A 23,479-nucleotide genomic window follows, 5' to 3' on the forward strand; every position below is an offset into this window, starting at 1 on the left:
AAAAAACAGAACCGACTGTCGACTTTTGATAAACTGTCTATATTTTTCAGACACATTTAAAACTTGCCATAACAGAGAACATTAGAAGTTTGGATTTTTTTTTTCTTTTTTGTTTACTCATTATGAAAGAGGATTAACTTCTTATTGGATTAATGGACAAAAATCAGAATGTCGACAAGAAGCAACAGCTCCTTCTGTAGCTGTGAGAAGAAGCTAAAAACACTTGCAGACCTTTGCACACATCATCCAAAGTGACCTATATTAAAAAATCTCATTTTCCCCCTAATTTCATGCTGATGACAATAGCATCCTATTTTTGCATCTTTCTCTGTGCCAACACCCCCACACCCCCCCTGCAGTGTCCAAATGACTGCAAGAGCAGCGCTGCACTGGAAACTGTGCCATTCAGAGGAAACTGTACCTTTACTTGGCTTTGTCGGGGAGAAAAACAGTCAGCAGTAATAACTGCAGAGCTTTAAAAGGGACCAGTGTTGTTTTAAATATTGCTTAAACATAATTAATCTCTTAAATTCATTGCCTTTAGACTAAATCTCTGAGCTAACATTAAGAATATGTTTGTGAAGACTGTTTGAGGAGTTTATAGAATCCTTAATGTCACAGATTTGTTTTCGACTCTTCTGACAAGAACATTTTCTTTTTCCCTCTCACCCACGCTCTTTGAACGTGTCACAGTGAAGAAAGGCAGACAATGTTTCCACATGAAACAAACGCAAACGTTTGCAATTTACTGGCTAAGGAAAGGCTCTCATTCATCAGACTTTGCAGTTCTTGGGAAAAAGATAAACATGAGTTGAAGAACAGCGCATCTACACGGCGTGCACAGACACGGTATTAATACAGGTAGCATTTGCTGTCAGGTGGCGACAGCACAATGAGAAAACACAGTGTGACCTTCGATAGTGCACAGAGGGGGGAAAATGGCAGAGCACAGCATAATATCTGACAAGCAAACGAAAGTCACAGGAAATGTATTCTCAACGACGTACAACAAACCAAGAATGTGGTTAAAAAGTTTTTGTAAAATGGCTCGACATACAATAAGTGAAGGATCAATGTAAACAGAATTTTTTTGTCTTGTTACCAGACTCTTCTAAACATGCTTTTTATGAGCTGTATTACAAATGAGTAACAAACTTAAAGCTGGGGTATGTAATGTGGGGAGCCAGCAAGATTTGAAAGTGGCACCCTGTCTTGGCTCCTCCCCCTTCAATCAATAATCTGTTTGAGACCCGCCCAGCCGCCGGCCCCACACTCCACCCCCCCACCTGACATGAACTTGCACCTCGCAGCAGAAGACTTTTCCACCAACAATTGTCTCTTTCCCGGCTGTTCAGTGGGAGGAGGCAAACAAACCGAACCGGGTCAAGGAAATCCTTCCTGCATTTTCTCAGCCATGTTTGCATCCTGAGTTTCTTCTTCATTACTTAGTATTTTCATCCTAACACACTATTTATATGCAGGGTGTGGCTATCAGGTATGCGCTGCAGGAGGGGGAGGAGGGGAGGCGGGAGAAGAAGCTTCCCAAATATAAGAAATTAACAATTTCAATTCAGCCTGAACTTTTTGATTGGCCAGAGTTTTTACAGGTTTACAGTAAACGGAGGGGTCTAAATATATTTCTTATTGTTCATGATTAGAAAATGTAAAGACTACTGTCAGGACGAGGAACCAGAGTAAGAAATGTCTCTGAGCAAGATTACCAACTCTAGTTTTAATGTTAAATATCTTGTATAAACATTAACAAAAACATAAGAAAACTGAATACTGTGGAATAATTATGTAAAATGTTGGTTTTCTACTTTAGTCATGAAATATGAATAGTTATTTTAAAGAATTATGTAATAAAATGCTCATGCGCAGTTAAAAAAAAAACAGAACAAAAACTACAAATCACAGTAAAGCCATAGAGAAACTAACAGGTCAGTCCTGGAATAAAAACTGAAGAAAGGAGATTTAAATAGAATCTTTCACAGAGATCAGCAACCCCGGACCTCTTCGTCCAGCTTATTTCAGGTTTTAGCTGCTTCTCTGTTGCAACACGCCTGATTAAAATGAAACTGTTCTACAACAGATTGTTGTCAAGTACTTGTTTGAATCAGGTGTGTTGCATCTCTAAAACCTGCAGGACACTGCAGTTGGTGATACTTGATCTAACACAATGCATCTTTACTCACTACCCCTTCCCTCTACCCACTGCAACTCTCTACATGTTCATGTGGAGGGTCACATTAAATAACATCCAAAAGCGTGTAGTGGTAAGTGTTAGTGGATTATAAAACCCTCCAAAGCAGAGAGAACATTGATGCTGCGTAAAGCCTTCAGTGGCTTGTCACACAGGACGCATCTCTGAAGTGTCATGACCTTTGTAAACCTTTAGATGCCACCAGAAGACTAACATCATTTTGTTGCTACAGCATAGTTAAGAAGGTTGAACAGTTTTACTGCATTAAACATTTCTAAAGAGTTTCTCTGAAATAGATTATGTTTTTTGAAAATTTACATTTCTTTGAGGACTTCATTCGTTCAGATTGTGGAATATTGTGGAAGCTTTTGCTGCTTTCAGAAAGTGTTGATTTGTAACCAAGGAAGCTCGAATCAGTTGATGAAATGAAGGGAGCTTCCTGTTGGAGTTTTCAGAAAGGCCCAATGACAACTTTTTTTCTTACATGTGATGCTTTTTTCTCTTTTTGTTTTTACCAGTCTAATGATTCATAAGCTAAACTCATTGTGTTTTGGTATAACACTAAAACTGAGTCTGACTGTGTCTAATATTTTTCATATATTCTGGTATTATTCTCTTACTTCATCTTTTGGTAGAAATATGTAAGGTTTAGTTAGTATATGTATAGTTATATAGCTGCTGAGGTCATCAAAAGAAGTGCCTCTCTTGTTAATTCCTTTTTTAGTCTTTTTGACCAGGTATTTTTAATTCTATTATTTTATCTATATATAGCGTATTTGACTGGATTTATGTTCTGTGTTAAAGATGCATTACATAACCTTCCAAACTTAAAACTGTGTAGTGGACTTGTTTGATGGCACAGTGACACCTATTGCATGCAGCCCATCGCAGTATAGCAGCATCCCTCAGATAAGAAACCACACAAAACAACTTTTTTTCTTTTTTATCCAAGAAGCTGTGTGACATTGCTGCTGAGTTTCCCTTTACACACATGCTAGCAAGCAGATGTCAACACACTGGTCGCTTTGAACGTGCACTGTGGCCGACTCAACGAAGGAACGCAGGGAGAAATTATTGGAGGAAAAAATGAAAAGAAAGAGACAGAACAAGAGATGAGCAGTGAGTCAAGATAAGAGTCTTTTAGTGGCTAAAGCGAACTCACTGTACGGATGGAATGCAAGATGGATGCCATCAATAGGAGACGCATCACTGAGAAAATGGCAAAAGTTATTTAGTGTTTCTGTAAACGAGCAAATGCAACACCCCGAGCACATGTATTGAAGTGAATGTCAGGGCAGGCTGCTCTATATCAACTGCTGTCTTACTATCAGGGGGGATTGTTCGAAGCTGGCTTTTGAATCAGTCCCCGTCGTGTTGTTTTTTTTGGCAGAGACAGAGGAGTTGTGCGGTGCTGCTGTTGACCCAGCAGATGTTTGCTTTGTGCCTGGACACAGCTTGACTATAAGTGTATTTGTTAACATCAGAACCAGGAAGCAATTCTTGGCAAGGTAAGCGGACATTTCAACAATTAGTTGTACCATTGAAATGCTATGAGTTAAACTGTAGCTGTAAATTAAATGGGCTCTAATCTGCTATTTCTAGTTTTCTGAGCTTTCTTCAGTTTTACAGTGTGGAATACTCATCAGAAATATGAACGCCGCCGTTTTTTTAATCACCTAAACGCATGTTTGAGTTTTCCAGCACGCTCTACGTTCTGTTTCCATGGCAAAGGAAATGCTTGGTTTTAGAATTTTTTCTACATAATAGAGCCACTTTAATGATCCATCATCACTTATAATTATGAGTTGTAACATATCTTTTAATCATACTGGCTGTCATTCATTGACAACAAAAATGTAGTCAAAGAAAAAGACATAATTCAACACTGGCATGACAGTATTTCTCTGCTAGCTCCAGTTAGCTAGCTGTATTTATAATAACTCCTGATCAAAAGTATCCCTTCATGCACTTTTATCTGTGTTTTGATGTTCCACATACAGACTCTATCTTAGTCCATCTTTTCCATAATGTAAAAGACACTGTTTTTAATGTCTTTCAAGTATAGTTGCATTATATTCCATCCACCCTTCTCCGTCTGCTGACAGCTTGAGGATAAAAATACGTTCCCCCAGATGATTTCCTGTCTGAACTGACCAGATATGACAGTATCAGTTCAGCAAGCACACAAGGGATTTCTTTTCTTTTTTTGTTCCCTAACAGCTTAATATTCACGCTGCTGTTCTGACTCAGGAATGATTGGGCCATTTGCATGTCAAAAGACATATGTTTTGTTTGAAAAAGAAGAAAGTTTGATTCAAAGGTTGGGGGAGTTCAACTAGGTGATATTCCACAGATTTTCAGCAGATGTAGTTTAACCAGCAAGTGCTCAGTTTCACTCCTACAGTCCAAAGGCATCCATGTTGTTAGACTGGTTGCTGAAGTCAAATTGGCTGTTGGTTATGCCTGTCTCACCGAGTTAGCTCTGTAATAGAGTGATGACTTGTTGTACTTGGCCTCTTCTCCAATGGCTGATGGGACAGGTTCCAGCCTCCCACGGTCAACATGTAGAGGATAAAACAGGAACAGAAGATGGATGGACATTAAGGCCATCATGGAATTGCAAAAATACTAAATTTCAGTCTGTAAATAGTGGTACGGTTTTGAAGTATAATAATTGTGTTTCTACAATGAGGCGGAAACAGCAACAATGTCAGTGTATTCGTGAAACAACTTTACCAAAACAAGCAAGCAAACAAGCGCATGTGAATATTAGTGGGCTGTGATCAAGCTCTTTAGAGATCAGCTTTTAAGTTTGTCTTTCTAATAATCAATAATTGTAATCTACCAATGGAAGGCAGAGGCCAAACAGAGGAAGCAAAACCATCAGAGGTTGCACATAGACCGTATTGTCAACTAAACGGGGACGTTCTTTGCTTGAGCAAGTTGCAACTTTTAGTTTTTCAGAACTTTGATTGGTCCTGTTGTGGACTCAAAACAACAATGTCCAGTAGAAGTACACCATAGTAATACTGTTCTAGGTCTGGATCTACCAGACATTACTGTGTAGACATGCAGTGCGAGCTGGTTGAAGCAGAGATGCACTCTGTTCACTACATGAGGTCAGGCCAAGCTGTGCTGGTGTCTGTTACAAATCCCTGCTGAGCCCTGGAAGCCTGGAAGGAGGTGCATCACTTGAAGAATCACAGAAAGAAAGCCTCTTTAATCGGGAAATTTGATCCTCTGTGTTCAAATGTTGTGGAAAGTTCAAACTTCAAAAAGCAAGAAGTTTGAACTTTCAAAAGTAACACTATGGCTTGTCAAAGTTTTTAGTTTTCATATTCACGTGTCACACAGATGCTAGCTTCCTATTCTGTTATTTAGCTCAGTGACACTGAAGGTGTCAACAGAGCAGCAATAAGCTCGTATAAAGATTTTGAGCGAACATTTTTTTATAAAGTTATTTGTTCTTTATGTTAATCCAACTACAACACGAGATATTTTACCGTGCCGTTTCCATTAGAAAGGTACAAAGTATTATGTGCAATAGACTGCAGCTGGCAGACTGTTTGCCCGTCTACATACAGGACACACTTCAAATAGTGATCACTGCACTCATCTAGACTCACATAAGCAACAAAATAGAATAAAATTAAAAATGTTTCTAATTTTCTCTCACATTATGTAGTCCTCTGCTCACATACTGACCATTTATCACCATGTCCACCTGTCATCACTCAACCCACAGGCCTTACGTTGTCTTTCTAACAGAAAATTAACGTGCTGACATTTACATCTTTAAAATGTTTTTTTAAATGTCATTACAACACCTTTTTTACTAATGACTTGATATTTCACGGGGGGGGCACTGTTACTACCACTGACAGGAGGTAAAAGCCAGTCTGCTAGCCTGTATTCTGCTGTACTTTAACTGCACATCCAACATCTAACTCCACACTCTGACTGTTGGGACACAGGTGAAAGCTCTGTCGCAGGTGAGAAATTTCTCTAAAAAAAAAAAAAAAGCTGTATGGCAGGAGACATTTTGCTATGACTACTGTGTCTTTTATCTTTTGTTTTCCGTCTTTTTATTGAAAAAGAAATCCAGCAGATGATCAATCATCCTACAGTGTCTTACCCGCCATGCCACATAATTTACCCCTCTCTCTACTCAGATACCCATTTCATATCTGCTCACTCTATTTCTGGATTGCAGTCCTGAGCTCCAGCGACAGCATCTATTTGCTGAAAACTAATACCGTCTTGGGCCTGTGATATTACTGCCATCTTATCTCCAGGTCCAGCCACCCAAACATATTTAGTTTTTGGAGGCAACATATCTTGCTGATAATGGGGCTTGTAAATATAGAGTCGCTGTCTGTTGCTCGACCACTTTCTCACAATTTCATGCATGGAATTAAACAGGAACACACTTTTGCTTTGGTGTAAACTTCCCTGACTTCTCTGACAGTTATTTGGCATAAAGATGGGCTTCAGTTTGCACTTTGTAAGCTAGCTGTCCAGGTGAGAGTTTGAGAGTTAACCTACAATCTTGATAAGGAATGTTTTCTTTGTGTGGTGTTTTGTTTTGTTTGTGACATTTTAATAGCTATGCCTAACCTACCTAAACTAATCATATATGAGAGCGAAGTTAAAATGTGAAAAAATCTTGGAAATTATTCAGTCACATATAGATCAAACTGAAGTGGATCCACATAATCCTTACATTTCCAAGTGAAACTGCATTAAACAACTCCCACAAATGTTGACATGACATGACACAACATGGATTTATTCACAAAGTCTTTTATTGTTTTTGTTAACTTTATATTTTTGGTACCGTTACTCCTATTCTTAAGTCTTGGTGCATGAATATGCGCCAACATTTGCATGTCAACATGCGTGAACGTTGGCGTATTCATGCATGCTTTTAGTAAATTATTTTGCTTGAGAGACAGATTTTGTAACTTGGTTGCATCCCAGCTGCTGAAACTCAGATTGACTGCATGACATGAGAGGAATTGCTCCTTGAACACATAACTTAAAGCTGGGGTAGGTAATCTTGGAAAGCAAGCAAGAATTGAATTTTCTTTTTCTCGGCTGTTCAGTGGGAGAAGGCAAGTCGGGTCAAGCTGTGTTGAGGAAATCTTTCCTTCCGTTTCTCAGCCATGTTTGTCTTCCAAGTTTCTTTTTCACTACGTTCGTATTTTCATCCTAACACGCTATTTATATGCAGGGTGTGGCTATCAGGTATGCACTGTAGGAGGGGGAGGAGGGGAGTCGGGAGAAGAAGCTTCCAAAATATAAGGAAATGAACAACTCCATTTCAGTCTGAATGTTTGGATTGGTCAGTTTTTACAGATTTACAGTAAACTGAGTTGTCTAACTATAATTCTTGTTCTTTATGATTACAAAATGTACAGACTAATATCAGGACAAGGAATCACTTCACCCAGAGTTAAAAATATTTCATCTAAGTATATCTCATCTTTTCATACAGTCTAAACAACACACATCTATTTTTTTCCCAATCCACTCAAGCTCACTTTTATATGTTGTATTAGACACGCATTAGATACGCATCTTATCTTTTTCAAAGTGACCTCAGTCCGAACGACCATGTCATATTTCACCCAACTTATACGTAATAGGAGTGAGACAGACGTCACACTTCTACACAAGATCAACTGATGGATGGAACTTTAAAACCGATCCACACATGCTAACATGCATAGCATCCATGTTTACTGCTGTAAGCACAGCATGCTGCTGCATGTGATGTCAGATCTTCCTCTGCGCTTGCAGGTCACTTCGGGGCTGCAGACTGTTTACACTGACATCTGACTGCGTTTGCACTGAATTATAATGTGAAAAAATTACCAAAAAAAATGGATTTCAACAAAAATTTTCATTGTGGATGAAGACCTGCTGTGTGAACATGGCTTTGTTTGCTTACATTCAATCAGTATTACAGACTAATGTTCCTAAATACACAATATAGGAATACTCACACACACAAACTCACATAAGTGTAAACTGACTTGTGTGAAATAAAGAAATGAATAAAACCTCTTAGACCTTGCTCTTTAAAATCAACTCTATACCCATTTTCATATTACTTATTGTTTTTATTAATTGTTCCTGAGCATTATGTTAATTTTATTATTTTTTTGTATTTCCAGGTAATTAACTACTTAATCATTGTCATTGATTTCCATATGATTTGCCATATTATAGTGGTGTGGTTCTGCTGATGGTTTCATATTAAAAGTGAAGCAAATATTAAACATTTTGTTTTCAAATCTGAAATTAAATGACATCAAATCCACCTCCACTTCTTTGGGGAGCTTTTTAGCTTACTTACCTAACTGCTTTCTTAAAATTGCACATTTAATGTACAGAATGAGTCATTTTCTGGGCACCATCCCAGTTTTTTTCAGCAGCAGCAGATGTTAGCTGTTTTCAAGAACTATGAGACCAAACAGCTGGCAATTAAATGTTGCAAAACATTGTCATATAAGCAGCTAAACAACCACTAAAATTTGTGAAATTCAGTCATCTTTTGGGTCATTCATGTTTGTCTCCATACCAATTGGACTGTTGATATGATTAGCAATGTTGACAGCTGCATGGTCGTTTTAAAATGAGGTGGGTTTGTGTCTTTCCAGCCAATATTGATACTTTTTATGCTATATGTGAACAAAAAAGTCGTAAAAAATTTGCATCACCAAAAAGTCAGTGTGATAGCAGCTGGCTGAGAATTCAACAGAAAAGAATGCCATCATACTCACTATCACACCAAATCATTTTTAACCTTAGCAAGAAAAGCCTGGAAGGCAGCCTGAAATCACTGAACCCTGCAGATTGGAAGCAAAATCATATCAGTGTTGGGTCCTCTGCTGATGTGTGGAAAAAAATCACATCACTCTGAGCAAGACTGCCCGCAAAATGCCTCAATAACAGACTCACTCATTGAACTTGATTGATAGGCTGCTGCTTTTCAGGGAGACGTGGGAAAACAGACTTTAACCTGCAAAAACTCTCATGCACATTCACACACACACACACATCCTACAAGCATGCCACTCTGGAAAGTGAAAATTGGTCTCGGGAGTGCAGCATGTGGGAAAATACAAGAAAGGAAGAAACAACCACCCCCTCACTGCTCACTCTTTTTTTTTTTTTTCTTACACTAGCCCTACTCACATTGGGCTTGATAAGTGAGTCATCCAGCACTTCTACACAGTTACTAGTCATATGCGCAAAACACACAATAATACACACACATGAATACTGTATATGATAAAACAGTTCAGATAACTGGCATGTGAGTTGAGTCAGATGTGAGATGAGCACGTGATCTGAGAACAAATGAACTGTCTGCTCCATATGTACGGTAGATCTCAGGCTCCCTCCTTCTCCATGTATTTGCTGTGCTCTCTTGCTCCTTTCCCTCTTGCCATCTGGAAAGCTAAACACTGCATCTCCATTTTCTTACTCCCGCCAATGTTTTCTTCTTATATCTTCAGATTTCTTAATTACACCCAACCCGTCGCTCCCCCAAGACAAACAAAAATTATTCTTCAAATAAAAAATTTTAAACAAAGGAACTAAAGTTTTGATCAGGACGTGTTGCAGAGATTATTTTTGTTAATTGGCAGCTGGTTTCAGAAGGTTTTCTGTACTCATAATGTGATTTCCACCCCTGAATGTCTGTAATCTGAAGAGTAATTAAAAGTTGTCTTTTATTTTTATCCTTACACAGACTTATTTCATTTTCTAAACCAAAAATGGTAAATACCCCAAATTCTTTTAAGTTTTACACTAAAAAAAAGTGAACTTGTTCAGCTATACTTTGTGAAAAAAGTAAAAACTTGTGTTTCACTTTTTCTTTCTTTCTTTCTTAAAAAAAATTGCCATAAATTCAAAGTAACTTTTTTTTCAAAGTAACAAAAATTCATTCCTTCATTCATTCATTCATTCATTCATTCATTCATTTATTCATTCATTCATTCACTCATTTTCCAAACCGCCTTATCTAATTCAGGGTCCCGGGGAAGCTGGAGCCTATCCCAGCTGGCTTCACAAAAATTGATTTTGTATATTTATTTCTTTTATCAAAAGTTCCACATTTCTACTTGTTTTCATTTCACTCATCTAAGACTAAGATTTATTTTCTTTTCTTAATCTAATTTGATTAAGTGTTTGTCAGATATGATCTCAATCTGTAACTGTTGATATCTTCACCATGCAGCAACTGCATACCTTCCTTATGTTGGTTTCTGTTCTGTGATACTTCTAAATCCCAGTTCGCATAATTACGTTAAATGCACAAAAACAGAGGAAGATTGTGTATCAAACAATCCATTTTGACACTATCCTGTCCCCAAAATGTGATATGGTCCTTCAACATCTGTAACAAGAGCAAAGGACTAAGTAAAGGATGTCACACAGAGGAGGTCCCATTACAAAGGAGTGTAGATTTTCCTCACTGCTGCACAAAGGGCACATTAAACTATGACACTTCACATGCAGCTTGGAGTTTATTTAGAGTGAGTGCAACCAGATATCATTGCACTATTTAAAAGCATGGTTTGCCCTTCAATTCTCTTGAAGTGTATTTCTTTTGTTTAAAAACTAGAACAAGCTCATATTATATTTAAGAATATCCAGTGTCATGTTAGTGTTTTTTCAGATTGCTGGTTTCTCCCAATCCCTGACTGGAAGAAATAGATTTTGATGTATCACTTCCTCATCAGTCCCTTCTTCCTTCTTGAATCCCCGAGGTTTTAGCCCAGTGTAAATGCAGCTTCTGTTCCTTCCATCTTTCCTTTCCCCTTTCACCTCCTTCAGCTCTCACTCCTTCTGCCTTCCTCTCTCCCTTCACTCTCCGTATCTTTTTCCTCTCTTATCGACACTCACATGCCCTATACAGCAGTGAGGTTGTACCTCATCGTGACGGCAGAACCATTATAGGCTGCTAGTTATTGGCTGAAAAGAGGACATGGAGGAAGGGAAAAGAAGAGAGGGTCAGGATTTGCGCCACACAAGAAAAAGTGCAGGGTATTTGCAGCAGCTCATTTGCATAAAGCATATAGCTGTCTCTTTGGTTTTTAATAAATTTTGCTGTTTTATTTGCTTTAAATGAGTAGAATTAAAACCAATTAGCGATTGTTCCAACTAGTAAGTATTGTCTCTGTTATCAAATCCTGATAATAATGATTTCTCTCCAGTATGTAGCCTAGTTGTTCAAAAATTATGACAATGAGCCACACCTTCAGATGAGGCCCATGTTTTGTTTTGGTTTTTTTTGTTTTTTTAATAGATACTCCTTCCACCTCCTTCTTATCTTTCACAGGGTAAATAAAATAATCACAAAAATGTATTTTTGCTGTCATTTAAAAGAATTACCACTGCACACAAGGCAGGAATTCGCAAACACATTGCAAGTTTTGCTTTTTTTTAATGGTATCTGATGAATGTGAGAAATATATATTAAAAAAAAAAAAAAGCTAGTCTCTCCTGGTGGCATTCTGCCTCACATTATCATTGTATGAAGGGCACATAATAATACTTTTCTGTATGTGTTGGAATAGACTTCTGACAAGAGAAAGTAAGAAAAAATGCATGTGCATGAGAAACATTAAAAATGAAAGAGATGCACAACAGCAGAGAAGAAAATGAGAGTGAAGGAAAGAGAAGTCTCTTTTATAATATTCAAAGAATGCAAGTGTGCAAATGATGCAGAATGCAACAGACAAAAAGAAACAGAGATGCAGGGGGAAGGAGAGAAGCAATGCATGAAACTGTACTGAGGGAACTGGGAACTGGAGGGAGTGATTGAAGCAGGCGGTGAAGCAGAGCAGTGCAGAAGAGGGAGGCAGTGTGTGAGTGTGAGAGGAGTAGGTGGGGGGGAGCCAAACACACTCTGCACGTGATTCAATCTGTTCACATGGCCTTGTATTACGCCGTTATAAATACTTAATGTGAGGTACTGCGTGCCACAAGAACCATTGCTTTCTATTCTGCATAAATTTGAAATGTGGGCATGAGGTCTGAAAAACAGGTGAGCAGAAATAAGAAGATTCACATTAAAGCAACAAAGAGGGGCACTACAAGCCAGTGAGTCCTCTAAATCAGAGTAATGCGTCAATAATGCATCAGAGCATGTTCGGCTCTGTTGTCATTTATCGGCAGTGAGCTGAAGTTGTCATCTGCTCACTGAATCCCTGCATTATATAATGATGGATAGGCCTGCACTTCTCTGCTTGCACCTCCTATAGAGGCATGAATCTAACCCAGGATGTGTCCTAAATAGAAGCTGCACACACTGGCATCTGTGCGTGTAGCCCAGCTGTACCCCTGCTCCTGCATCAGCTCCACACAGCATCTACCTCATCGGTTCTTTGTACATTCTTTTTTCTGTAAAAAGAATTTATGAATGAGGTGATCCAGTAAATATGGGGTTCATTGATTTTGGCAGAGACAAGAGCATGTATCATGAGCAGCATGTACCTTTTCTAAGAGTATGAAGAGACATTTTATTATATCATGCAACACATTACTACTGTGTTTTCTACACACCACACTGTTAAAAAAAAAAAAAAAAAAAGAAGAAGAAGGCATATTCATACCTACATGTAAAATCTGATTGCATGTTAAAGGAGCAAAATGATTAAACATTTTATATCTGCTACATATTATGGTGCCACTGCTGCACTGACATATAAATGCAATTTTATAGCCCTTTTACTGCATTCAGCCGATACTGGTTTACAGTATGCTGAAGCCATTTGACATTCTTGCAGGACTGAATGAATTAAAGCACGATGTGTTTAAACGGTGCAGAGATTTAGATATGTTTAAACAGAACAGTGTAAAAATAAAATATGTCGCACAATACTATTGAGAGGTATGGTATGGTATGGTATGGTATGGTATGGTATGGTATGGTATGGTATGGTATGGTATGGTATGGTGTGCTTCTCTTATGAAACATATTCGGTAAAGGACATGTGACATTTCTTATAGTAGGCTACCAATACTACCCCTCATCAAACGCACGCATACGTAGCTAGACAAGCCCCTCAACGTATACGAGCACACAAATACGCACAAACACATGCACGAGCTCACACACACACAATCAGCAGCCTCCCCTCGCCCATGCGGAAACATGCGAGTAAAAAGAGCTTCAAGCACCCAGCTGCATCCCATCTAAAAACACACACATACACACACTAATGCGTCCCATTTATTGCTTATTCATACGACCAAGCTTACATATTATCACATATTGCTTAAAAATGATAATAATAGTCATGATAATAAGGCATGACAGGCATGTACAGTGCAACATACTACGCCAAAGCACAAGCTGAACCAAAGACGGAGGAAATACTATTACAGCAGCACATGACACCGCGGAATCAAATCATTTCAGTCCGAGAGCAAAACAGCATCCGTACAACCTTTATTTTAAATATATATACATAAAGCATGGGGCAGTGTGTAATCCACCTTTAAATGCAATGTCAAACCTATTTTGGGAAATAAAAGCGGGTTAAAAGGAGCCGTTCGGGTTCAACAGGACGGCTCGTGGCGTTTCAGCACCACGGACAGCGCTGCTGCTTCTTCTTCTCTTTTTTTTTTTTTTTTTAGGCATCAAATGATTATTGACGCGGGTTCCCTCCTAAAAATCCAGCCCAAGCTAGAGGGAACTCCTTAAAACATGAAACTGATCCCCTCCCTGCAACACCACAAGCAACTGACAGCTTCTTTCTATCACGCATTTCCGCGTTGAGACACACACTGAATTTAGTGCCACCCTGTGCACTTCACCCAGCCCCCTTTTTTACTCCGAAACACCTCCAGTTTTGGCTGCTCCTACCTCGTCATTCCCATCCCAGGGCCTCCGGCTCCCATTCCTCCCCCCGCAGCGGTACCGTTGACCGGCTTTATGTGTTGTCCTGCTCCGGGTCCTGCTCCGGGTCCACCGGGCATCACCGACCCCATCATCCCGGCGGCTCCTGGCTCCCCGCCGCCCTCCATGCTCGCTTCGTTCCCCATCTCGGTCTCAGCTCAGGAGACAGGGGGACGGAGGGGAGGTGGAAAAAGGTATTAGGTCAAATCGGCGGTGTCGCTTTTATATCGCTGTTTTTTTGAGGGGTTTTAGGCTATCGAAAAGAATAAATGGGGGGAAAAAGGGGGAGAGAAAACTGACAGAGCAAACTCAGCGATGCTCCTCCATCATCGCCATCATCATCCTCATCCTCGTCAGCCTGAGCACCAGCACTGCCTTCTCCTGACGTGATGACGGGAGCGTGCAGCGCGGCCATGGCAATGGTGAGGGAGGTGAAGGCAAAAGGCACGAACGAAAGCGACATTAGATTAGATTAGATCAAAAGTTAGATGAGTCCCGTTGGTACGTTAGGTCGCAGCAGCAGAATCAGAATACGAAGAGAAATGTAGAGATGGAATAAACGAGATGAGGTGAGCATGGTGAGGAAAAAGGGGACAGTCATGAAGAAAATTATAATAGCCATTTCTCAGGGAATTTTTAGATTCTCAGGGAAGAATTCAGTTAAAAGAAATACTGTATTTGTAATAAAAATCCACTTTGATTTATTGTACATACGGTCGCAAGATCGACTTCATTGTACTCATGTCTGTTCACACGCACACACACATATAAAATCAGGATGTGATAACCTGACTGATAGGTCTGTGACCAGAAAAACTGATTTTTGTTTGTTTGTTTGCTTTTAAGCAGGATTTTTCCTTATTCTTGCCGATAATTGTGAGAGAAGGGAAAGTGGAGGAAGACATGTAGGGAGTTACAGTTTGCGTGCGCGTTCACATCATTCTTGTTCTCTCAAAGAAGGACATGAAGAGTGGCGAGAGCGCGCAGAGGCGCGAGAATTCACCGCACCGGAACATCACGTGTCTGAAAAGACTCCACGGTGTTCCACACCTGCTTGGTTCTTACTATTTAGTCAGAAACTGAATTTGAAACGCTTATATGACTGGTATCTGTACGGGCTTATGTGGGCTGTGGAAGGCGATGAATGGAAATCTGAAAAAAAAGAAAAAAAAATTAAATTAATTCGGATCGCAAAACATTAGTCATGTTGCAGCAAAGATTCTATTTCAAGTCGTTTTCATAAAACTTTGTAGTTAAACTATTTTTTTTATCTTAAAAACATTTCTGACTGGTTTTGATGGCACAATGAAATTTATGATGAACATTCCTGGAACAAGCAAAGACATTTTGCTTCCTGGATGCAAGAGAGGAAGGGAAGGAAGAAAAGAGAGAAACAAGAAAAGAAAGAAAGGAAGGCTACTATGCATTTGACTTGAAATTTTCCAGCTATTTGTCATGTTGAGAATTTCCTTGCTTTTTGAGTTTGTGCTTTGCGTATGCAACCTGCAGTGTTGTGAGCATGTTTTTCACTATGCTTGATACACAAGGATTACACTAGGTGGCATAGCAAGCGTAAACCACATGATACAAAAATGGTGACCACAGAGGAGGTTACTATTTGATTAATTTTTAAAGTCCTTACAGAAAAGAAAAAAAAAAAAAAACTGACAGCAGTCATTTTGTAGATTGAAAGACCTCTCCTATCCATCCTCTGACCTTAAAACAGTCAAATCCCAACACCGTCCAGTTACTTGCATATCGTAGCTTGTTAATAGTTGCAGAAGACGTGCACAGACATTGCTTGGAACAAATGCAAAAAATGTGTGGCTGCCGTGATAGTCACCCATTATTAGAAGTATATGTATATATCTTAAGTCTAAGAGCAGCATCAGGGACAAAACAACAGTAACACCACAAGCTGTAAATATATTGCAGCAACGTAAAGATGATAAAGAAAAAGAGAATCCCTGGAAAAACAAGGATGCAGATATTAAATCCAACCACAGCAGCCATTCCACGTGCCAGGCAGCATCTCATAGCCCAGGTCACTGTGAAAAGGTTCTACTCTTTGTTGCACAGCCAAGTATCTCCCTCTAAGGCCAGACTTGAGATGAAGAAACTTGCCAGCTAACTTCAAAATGCATGTGCACTATAGTACTACTATAGTGTACTATACTATAGCATAATATATATATATATATATATATATATATATATATATATATATATATATATATATATATATATATATATATACATAGTAAATACTATACTATATAGTAATACTATAGTATTTCTTTTATAACAGGAAAAGCAAATAAGGGGATTTTGTGCTGCAAAGATGAAGAGGAAAAGCAATTAATCTTATAGCTAATGTTGTTACCCATTTATTATCTATGCTGCTATTATATGTTCTTTTTTTCTCTTTAAGTCAAACTGTTTTCTATAGTACATCCAATGCATATAAAAATGTGTTGCCTTGCTCCCAGTTCAAACTTGTCAGACTATATTTTTGATCTTTTCCAACTGGTTCTGTGATTTTGCTTTTTGATTTTAAGCACTTTTATAACCCTGAATAAGCTACATCAAGTTGAGATATATCATAAACCAGCATATACAGCAAGCTGAGAAATCTATACTGAGGGAAACACAGGAAAATCCCCCCACCAGAGCACTGACTCCTCACCACTGCGCCAAGAAGAACCAATTATTGAACTATTTTTGTGTCGGCAAGATAAGAAGTCTCATTGTTCAACTTCAGCATGTATGTAAAAGTGCCTATGGCAGATCATTTATGTTTTTAATTGTTGGTCTTCACGTGGTGAGAGCGTGGAAAAGACAAGCAGTCTGGGATGACATCTTCCAACTTTGCTGCTTCTGTTTAAATTTTTGGATGACCCACCTTGATGATCTGGTCATGTGAAATATCAATGTACCTATATACTGTTATGATAAGGTATTAAATATGGGCTATTCCTAGAACATCACGGGACAGCAGTAGCTGGAGTCCGTATGAATTTCCTTCACCATCTATTCCTTCAACATATCACATTCTTAATTAAAGTTGTGGAGGATTCCCTGAATATTGAGCTTTATTAATGGTTAGTTATTTATTCATTTATTTATTTATTTATTTTTTTTCTATGACCGCATCTATTCATTTTTTTGTTTGTTTCTTTGTTTTTTTTTTTGTTGTTTTTTTTTTTTTTTTATACATGTATTGTGAGGCTTATGCTTGTAACCAGCTTCCAGTTTGGCCAAGAGCAAAGGTAAATGGGGAGGGCAGAAACTGGAACTGGAAGAAGAACAACAAATTAAACATAAAATCATAAATATAAATCAACACTCCAGATTTTAAAAGAAGGTTTATACACCTTTAAAATGGAAATAAACAAAATGCAGGGATTTTCAAATCTCAGAAACCAAATCTTTCATGGCAGTACCATGTCTTAAAAGGATTAAAGCTATGAAGGCTAGAAAACAGAGAGATACCATTTCTGGCAACAAGTTGGTAACGTCACTTTCAAAAGACCACCTTGGAAAGCTTGAGTCTGTCTGGAGTAATGATGGATATGTGTTTAATCAATAATAAATAATCATTTATCTCGCACACAGATGGCTGAAATGAGTTTCCTCTGCAGGGTGGCCGGGCTCTCCCTTAGAGATAGGGTGAGGAGCTCGGTCATCCGGGAGGGGCTCAGAGTAGAGCCGCTGCTTCTCCGCATCGAGAGGAACCAGTTGAGGTGGCTCGAGCATCTGGTCAGGATGCCTCCTGGACGCCTCCTTGGTGAGGTGTTCCAGGCAAGTCCCTGCCGGAGGAGACCCCGGGGAAGACCCAGGACACACTGGAGGGATTATATCTCTCGGCTGGCCTGGGAACGCCTTGGGATCCCCTCCGCAGAGTTGGCAGATGTTGCTGGGGAGAGGGAAGTCTGGGCTTCCCTGCTTAGGCTGCTGCCCCCGTGACCCGACCCCAGATAAGCGGCAGGGAATGGTTGGATGAATTTTTGCCACATAATGCTACACTTTACCCATTTTACCCATTTTATTTTACATGGATGGACAAGAAAGCAGTGGGGCGTTATGATTTGACGTCCTGCTCAGGACCCCAGGTTGGAACACCGACGACAAGAACTCCTCCTCCAGTCCCAAGCGCACCTCTATAATAACTAGGCAACCACTCCCTCCTAAAAGCTCACTTTAAGTTCTCAGAGAGCACAGTTTAAAAACATGATTTTGTCATGGAACTTACTACCTGGATTCAGGATTGAAAACGTCAAACTCCTTCTGGATATTGGACGCTACATCATCTATTCCAGGGGTGCCCAAATCTGGTCCTCAAGAACCGCAGTCCTGGATGTGTTAGTAGCTCCCATGCCACAACACACCTGACTCAAATCAATGGGTAATTAGCAGACTTGTGCAGATCTTGACATTAGAAAATGTCCATGTCTGTTAATAAAGTCTGATGTGTGTCCGGTGTGTTGCAGCAGAGAAACTTCAGCACATGCAGGACTGCGGCTCTCGAGGACCAGAGGTAGCCACCCCTGCTCTATACTAAAGGCTAATGACAACAAATGAAGCTGTAGGTGTTCAAGTGGCACACAGTTAAAAACTAGCAAACACAAGAAATAAAAACGACTGAAATGCTCCAAGAAGAAGTTATCATCATATTCAAACAGGAGGTCGTAGGAATAATAACAATAATGACACACATAACATGTCAAACAAACTGAAAACCTAAAATCTAAGAGAAAAATATAAATTTGAAGAAAGAAATCATGTTAAAACCTTCCAGTCTTGGTGTGTTATGGGCTATAATGGAAAAAACAGGAATAATTCTTAGGGGTTTTTTTGTTTAAAAATAAAAAAGATTTTGTTTTGATCTCCCTGCAATAAGTATGACCTAAGTATGCCAGAATAATTAAATGTGCGGGACAGTAATATTTTATATCAGTATGCAGTCTTGCTCTGATTTGCCCCAGACTCTGCTAACCTGCATCACTGATTTGTTTTTTAACAAATGCTCATGGAGTTTTGGTGGACCGCCGTAAATGAAGGGTCACTTAGGTGCTGGCTTTGGGAGGCTTTGCAGTAACCACCAACATTTATCATTTCTCCAGCAGCAGACTTCAGTGGCAGGAGTCCAAGTCTTCACTTTTTGAATCTGCTATCATGAAGTGGCTGATGAATTGTTAAAAACAACAACCAGTCTCTAAGCCAGCGTTCAGTTTCCTGCTCGAGTGGGGAGTCACAGCCGCTCAGGAAATTTGCAACACCCGAATCGATCACTTTGACAGACTGACTCATTGACATGACTGTGGGAGCAAATACTTAAAGAGATTAAAATGAGCAATGTGCCAGCACTCCACTTCACTCGGAGCCATGGCCCAAGGCAGAGAAACCTCATTGGTCAGCTGTGAATAGATGATTGAATGATTGATGGGTGGGGAAGACCTCAATCAGCACTTTCACTGCCCAGGTCCAGAAGTAACAGCAGAGGAGACTGTTGATGTCATTTATCTCCTTTGAAGGTATCCACACCTTTCAACCACAAACAAGTGAGGAAAGTTGTACTAAAAGCACAACTTCCATCTCCCATTGCCCAGTTAAAGACATCATTTCAGCTAAAGCAAGGCATTGGATTTTTATTTCCAAGCAGCCACCAAATGCACTAATTCTTTTCCTTGGAAAAAAAACCTTTCTGGATGTTTCTTTTTATTTAAAAATTTGCTCATTGATTTAAGGCAACTAAAATATGTTATATTTCTGCCCTCGTGTATATATATATATATATATATATATATATATATATATATATATATATATACACACATTTATATATATATATATATATATATATATATATATATATATATATATATATATATATATATATATATATATATATATATATATATATATATATATATATATATATATATATACACATTTATATATATATATATATATATTTATATATACACTGCATATATACATCTTTATTTATTTAGACAAGCAACCCTCTCCCTAATGTTCAGCATGTTGTTGCAGCACTTCTGGGAACAAATGTATAGATGGTAATCTTGAAGATAAGCTCAATCAAATTAGATTCCATTTTTAGTAGCAAAACTACGTCAGCTGCTTCTCTCTCTGTAAGAATGAGATTTTAGAAGATGAGGATTGCTTGTATGCTCAAGCAATCCTTTTATTGCTATGCTAAATAAAAGTAACGTTTTTTTCTGTGCATTTAGACACTGAGGTTAAATCTGCATTACCTGCTTAAGGAACAATTTAATTCTCAGTGCAGGAACTATCACCAACACATCATTCAATGGTTGTTTACCATTGACTCTGGGTTTCAAACGTTGCCATTAGAAAGGAAGTGTGGATTTAGGTTTGTTTGTGATCCAGAGTTGCTTAGAACAAAAGATATTGTGTTCATGGGGTTTCGCTCTTTCCATTCTCGGTCTGTACACAACTGAATCACATTTATTTATTGCAACAGAGTGTACTAAACCACGGGGATTCCTCCTCTAATATGACTGCTATATAAATGCAAAGCACGATGCAGCTAAGAACGTCACTGATATGAAATAAAACTGCTGGAAGGATGAAAACAGGTTGTTTTTCCTTCTCCTTTTTAGTCCCACTCCGACTGTCACGACAGAAGAAATCAAGCAACTCTTTCAACTCATCTGAATGTAAAATTAAAAATGGAATTCATCATTTATTTCATTTAGAGCTTGATAATTAAGTTTCTACATGTGATCGCTGTAGTTTTGCATGAGAGACTGTAAAAGTGGAATTTGATGAGCCATCGATTTCTGCCCTCGTATTTCTCAGACTATCTATACTTGACAGAAAAGCTTTTTCATTCTCTGAATGCAGAGTTAATTACTGTAATGTGCGTGACGGGAAAGATTCTCTCCTTGTCAGCAATCTGTTTGGGCAGCAGCCCAGTGTGAACCGCTGCAGAATAGACCAAGGGAAATCTGGGATGATGGGAGTGAAGAATCAATACATCTTTTTGGGTTAACCCCAGCTATTAGATAATAGTTTCTTGTTGAGTTAAATTATTTTTGCATTTATAAAAATGTCAGAAATCAGAAGGTTTCTTGTTTTGTTTTACATAGGTTACCTTTCTGCCTCAATTCACTAATTTATTTTATCCTTCATAACATTATCATTTTGAATACAGCTGTACTAATATTTCCCTGCAGTGCAGGCAGCCAGAAGAACTAACTGCCCTGGCATGTAATAAGTGCATAAAGTTATGTGTTTGCAAGCTCCACTGTGTGCAACAGCTCATGCAGAAGATCTGTGAGCCTTTTTGCATAAAGCCGTGCCTACCAAACTTTTTTACATTGGGTTCAAAATGAATAGATGATGTCTGGACAGAATATAAGGAGAATAATAGACACCAGAATAGCATGAAACACCAGCAGCTTTGTAAACTGCTCTCTGTGGACCTGATGCCACGTGTGGAAGTTAATATATTTGAAAAAATAGGACTCTTTACAGACAAGAAAAAAAAAAAGATATATTTTATTTACAGTTTACACATGACACATGTATATTGTGGAAAATCTGAAGCTTAAATGAATGCTTGTGTGCTGTAATGAGAAAACTGATTAAAAGACTTTCTGGTTTGCTGATTGTATTAGTTTCAGCATAAGGCTTCTCAACAAGACTTTTTTTGCATGAAGCAACATATGGCAGAGCTAATAAGCGAGCAATCCAGGTGACACGTGATTTCCTCTTTGCGGCAGTTAAGCACACACACACACCACATGAGGAAGAGGAATAAAAGAAACGAAAGTGAAACAATGAGATGACATGCATACAAGTGAAGCTGAAATGTTTCCCCTTTCAGTCCTTTTCAGGAATGATATAGATCACATTATGGAAGAAAAGGCACAGGTCCAACAGCTAATGAGTGTCCCAGGATGCTACAAGCCAGCAAGTGCAGCTGCAGAACCCAGACACTGAAAAAAACAAATAAAATTTGTCTGTATGATGCCTTGTTAAATCAATCTTTATATTTCTGTAACCATTCTGTTCCTGATTTCATAATCATTATCAACATGACTCTATTTTAATAAATTATACATTGGAGTATTCACCTTTTAAAATATGTTGGTCACTATAAGTACAGGGTTTTAATTCTGTTCATTTTCAAGATAAACGGAAATTAATGGGAGCACCAACAGATGTCTGCCATCTTGTGGTTCAATTCTAATGTTGGAAACTTTAGATGTTTCACCAAAGTATTTTAGTGAATGTTATCTATGTAATCAAGCAAGACCCTAACAGCAGCAGGCTACGAGGTCCCAAACCCTATAGTTACAGCAAGGAAGAAGAAGAAGTTATCAAAATGCAGTGATCCACAAAGTTGCAATGCCATAAAATATTAGTGAAAAACATGCAACCAAAGCATCGACTTATAATCATAATAATTTAATAAATTGTTTATGTGAGCTTTGAAGAGTGTAGAATCATTCTACTTGAACCCAGCACAAAGCCAGAGATAAGGCAAAACATATGATCAGCAATCATTTTATATGTAGAAATGATGCAAGTTTGAAAAGATGTTGCCACTGGATTTGGAGGAGAAAGTTAATGAGGTTGCGATCGTAAAACTGTTTGATTAGAAAATAATGAGTGTAAAAGCAGCCGATAAAGCAAATAAGACAAGACATTGAGACAAGAACACTGGAAAGTGAAATCACTCTTGATTTTATGTGATCCAAAAGTACATTTGAGTTTATTCACTTGATCAAAGAATCTTCAGAATATCACTTTCCATCCATCCATTTTCTTGACCGTTTTGTCCAATTAGGGGTTGCCCATCCCATGGGGGAGAGGCAGGGTACACCCTGGACAGGTTTCCGGCACATCACAGGGCCAGATTATTCCCTTAAAAAAAAAAAAAAAGAAATAAAAAAGCTTATCAAGAACTAACAGAGTCAACCAGAGGACCTCAGTCTTCCGTACACTATTTTTCATTAATTACATTGTGGACCATAAGTGCCGTCCAACAACAAAACATTGAACACACATATTTGTCATGTGACAGCGGAGTATAAGTGTTTCCTGTTAATCTCTTTCCCATAGTGAATATACTGCAGAGGCAGACTCTCAGAGCAAAGCGTCTCAGTATTATATGGTAAGTGGCTCCATCTAGTGCACATATGAGGTCCACAGAAAGTTGCAATTCAAATCTCTGCATCTGACGAAGATTCACAGACACCATCTGGAGCTGTCAGATGTCATTAACAAGCCAGAACCACAGGACTGTCTCCTGCTACTGTGCTTATATATCTCATCTTTTGGTGACATTTGGTTTTAAGCAC

The 23,479-nt window shown here is 38.6% G+C and overlaps 1 protein-coding gene across 1 annotated transcript in view; it reads right to left on the reverse strand.

Moving 5' to 3' along the window:
- Nucleotides 1-14,269, reverse strand: part of bsna (bassoon presynaptic cytomatrix protein a) — a gene marked incomplete at both ends in the record, with an annotated part of 142,205 nt that extends 127,936 nt beyond the window's left edge. The window contains one exon of the mRNA XM_079239903.1: nucleotides 14,091-14,269. Coding sequence (XP_079096029.1) covers nucleotides 14,091-14,269 — 179 coding nt within the window. The remainder of the gene's footprint in view (nucleotides 1-14,090) is intronic.
- Between the last annotated feature and the right edge of the window lie 9,210 nt (nucleotides 14,270-23,479).

The sequence above is a fragment of the Telmatherina bonti genome (genome assembly GCF_933228915.1).
Source record: "Telmatherina bonti genome assembly, chromosome: 4".
NCBI lineage: Eukaryota > Metazoa > Chordata > Actinopteri > Atheriniformes > Telmatherinidae > Telmatherina > Telmatherina bonti.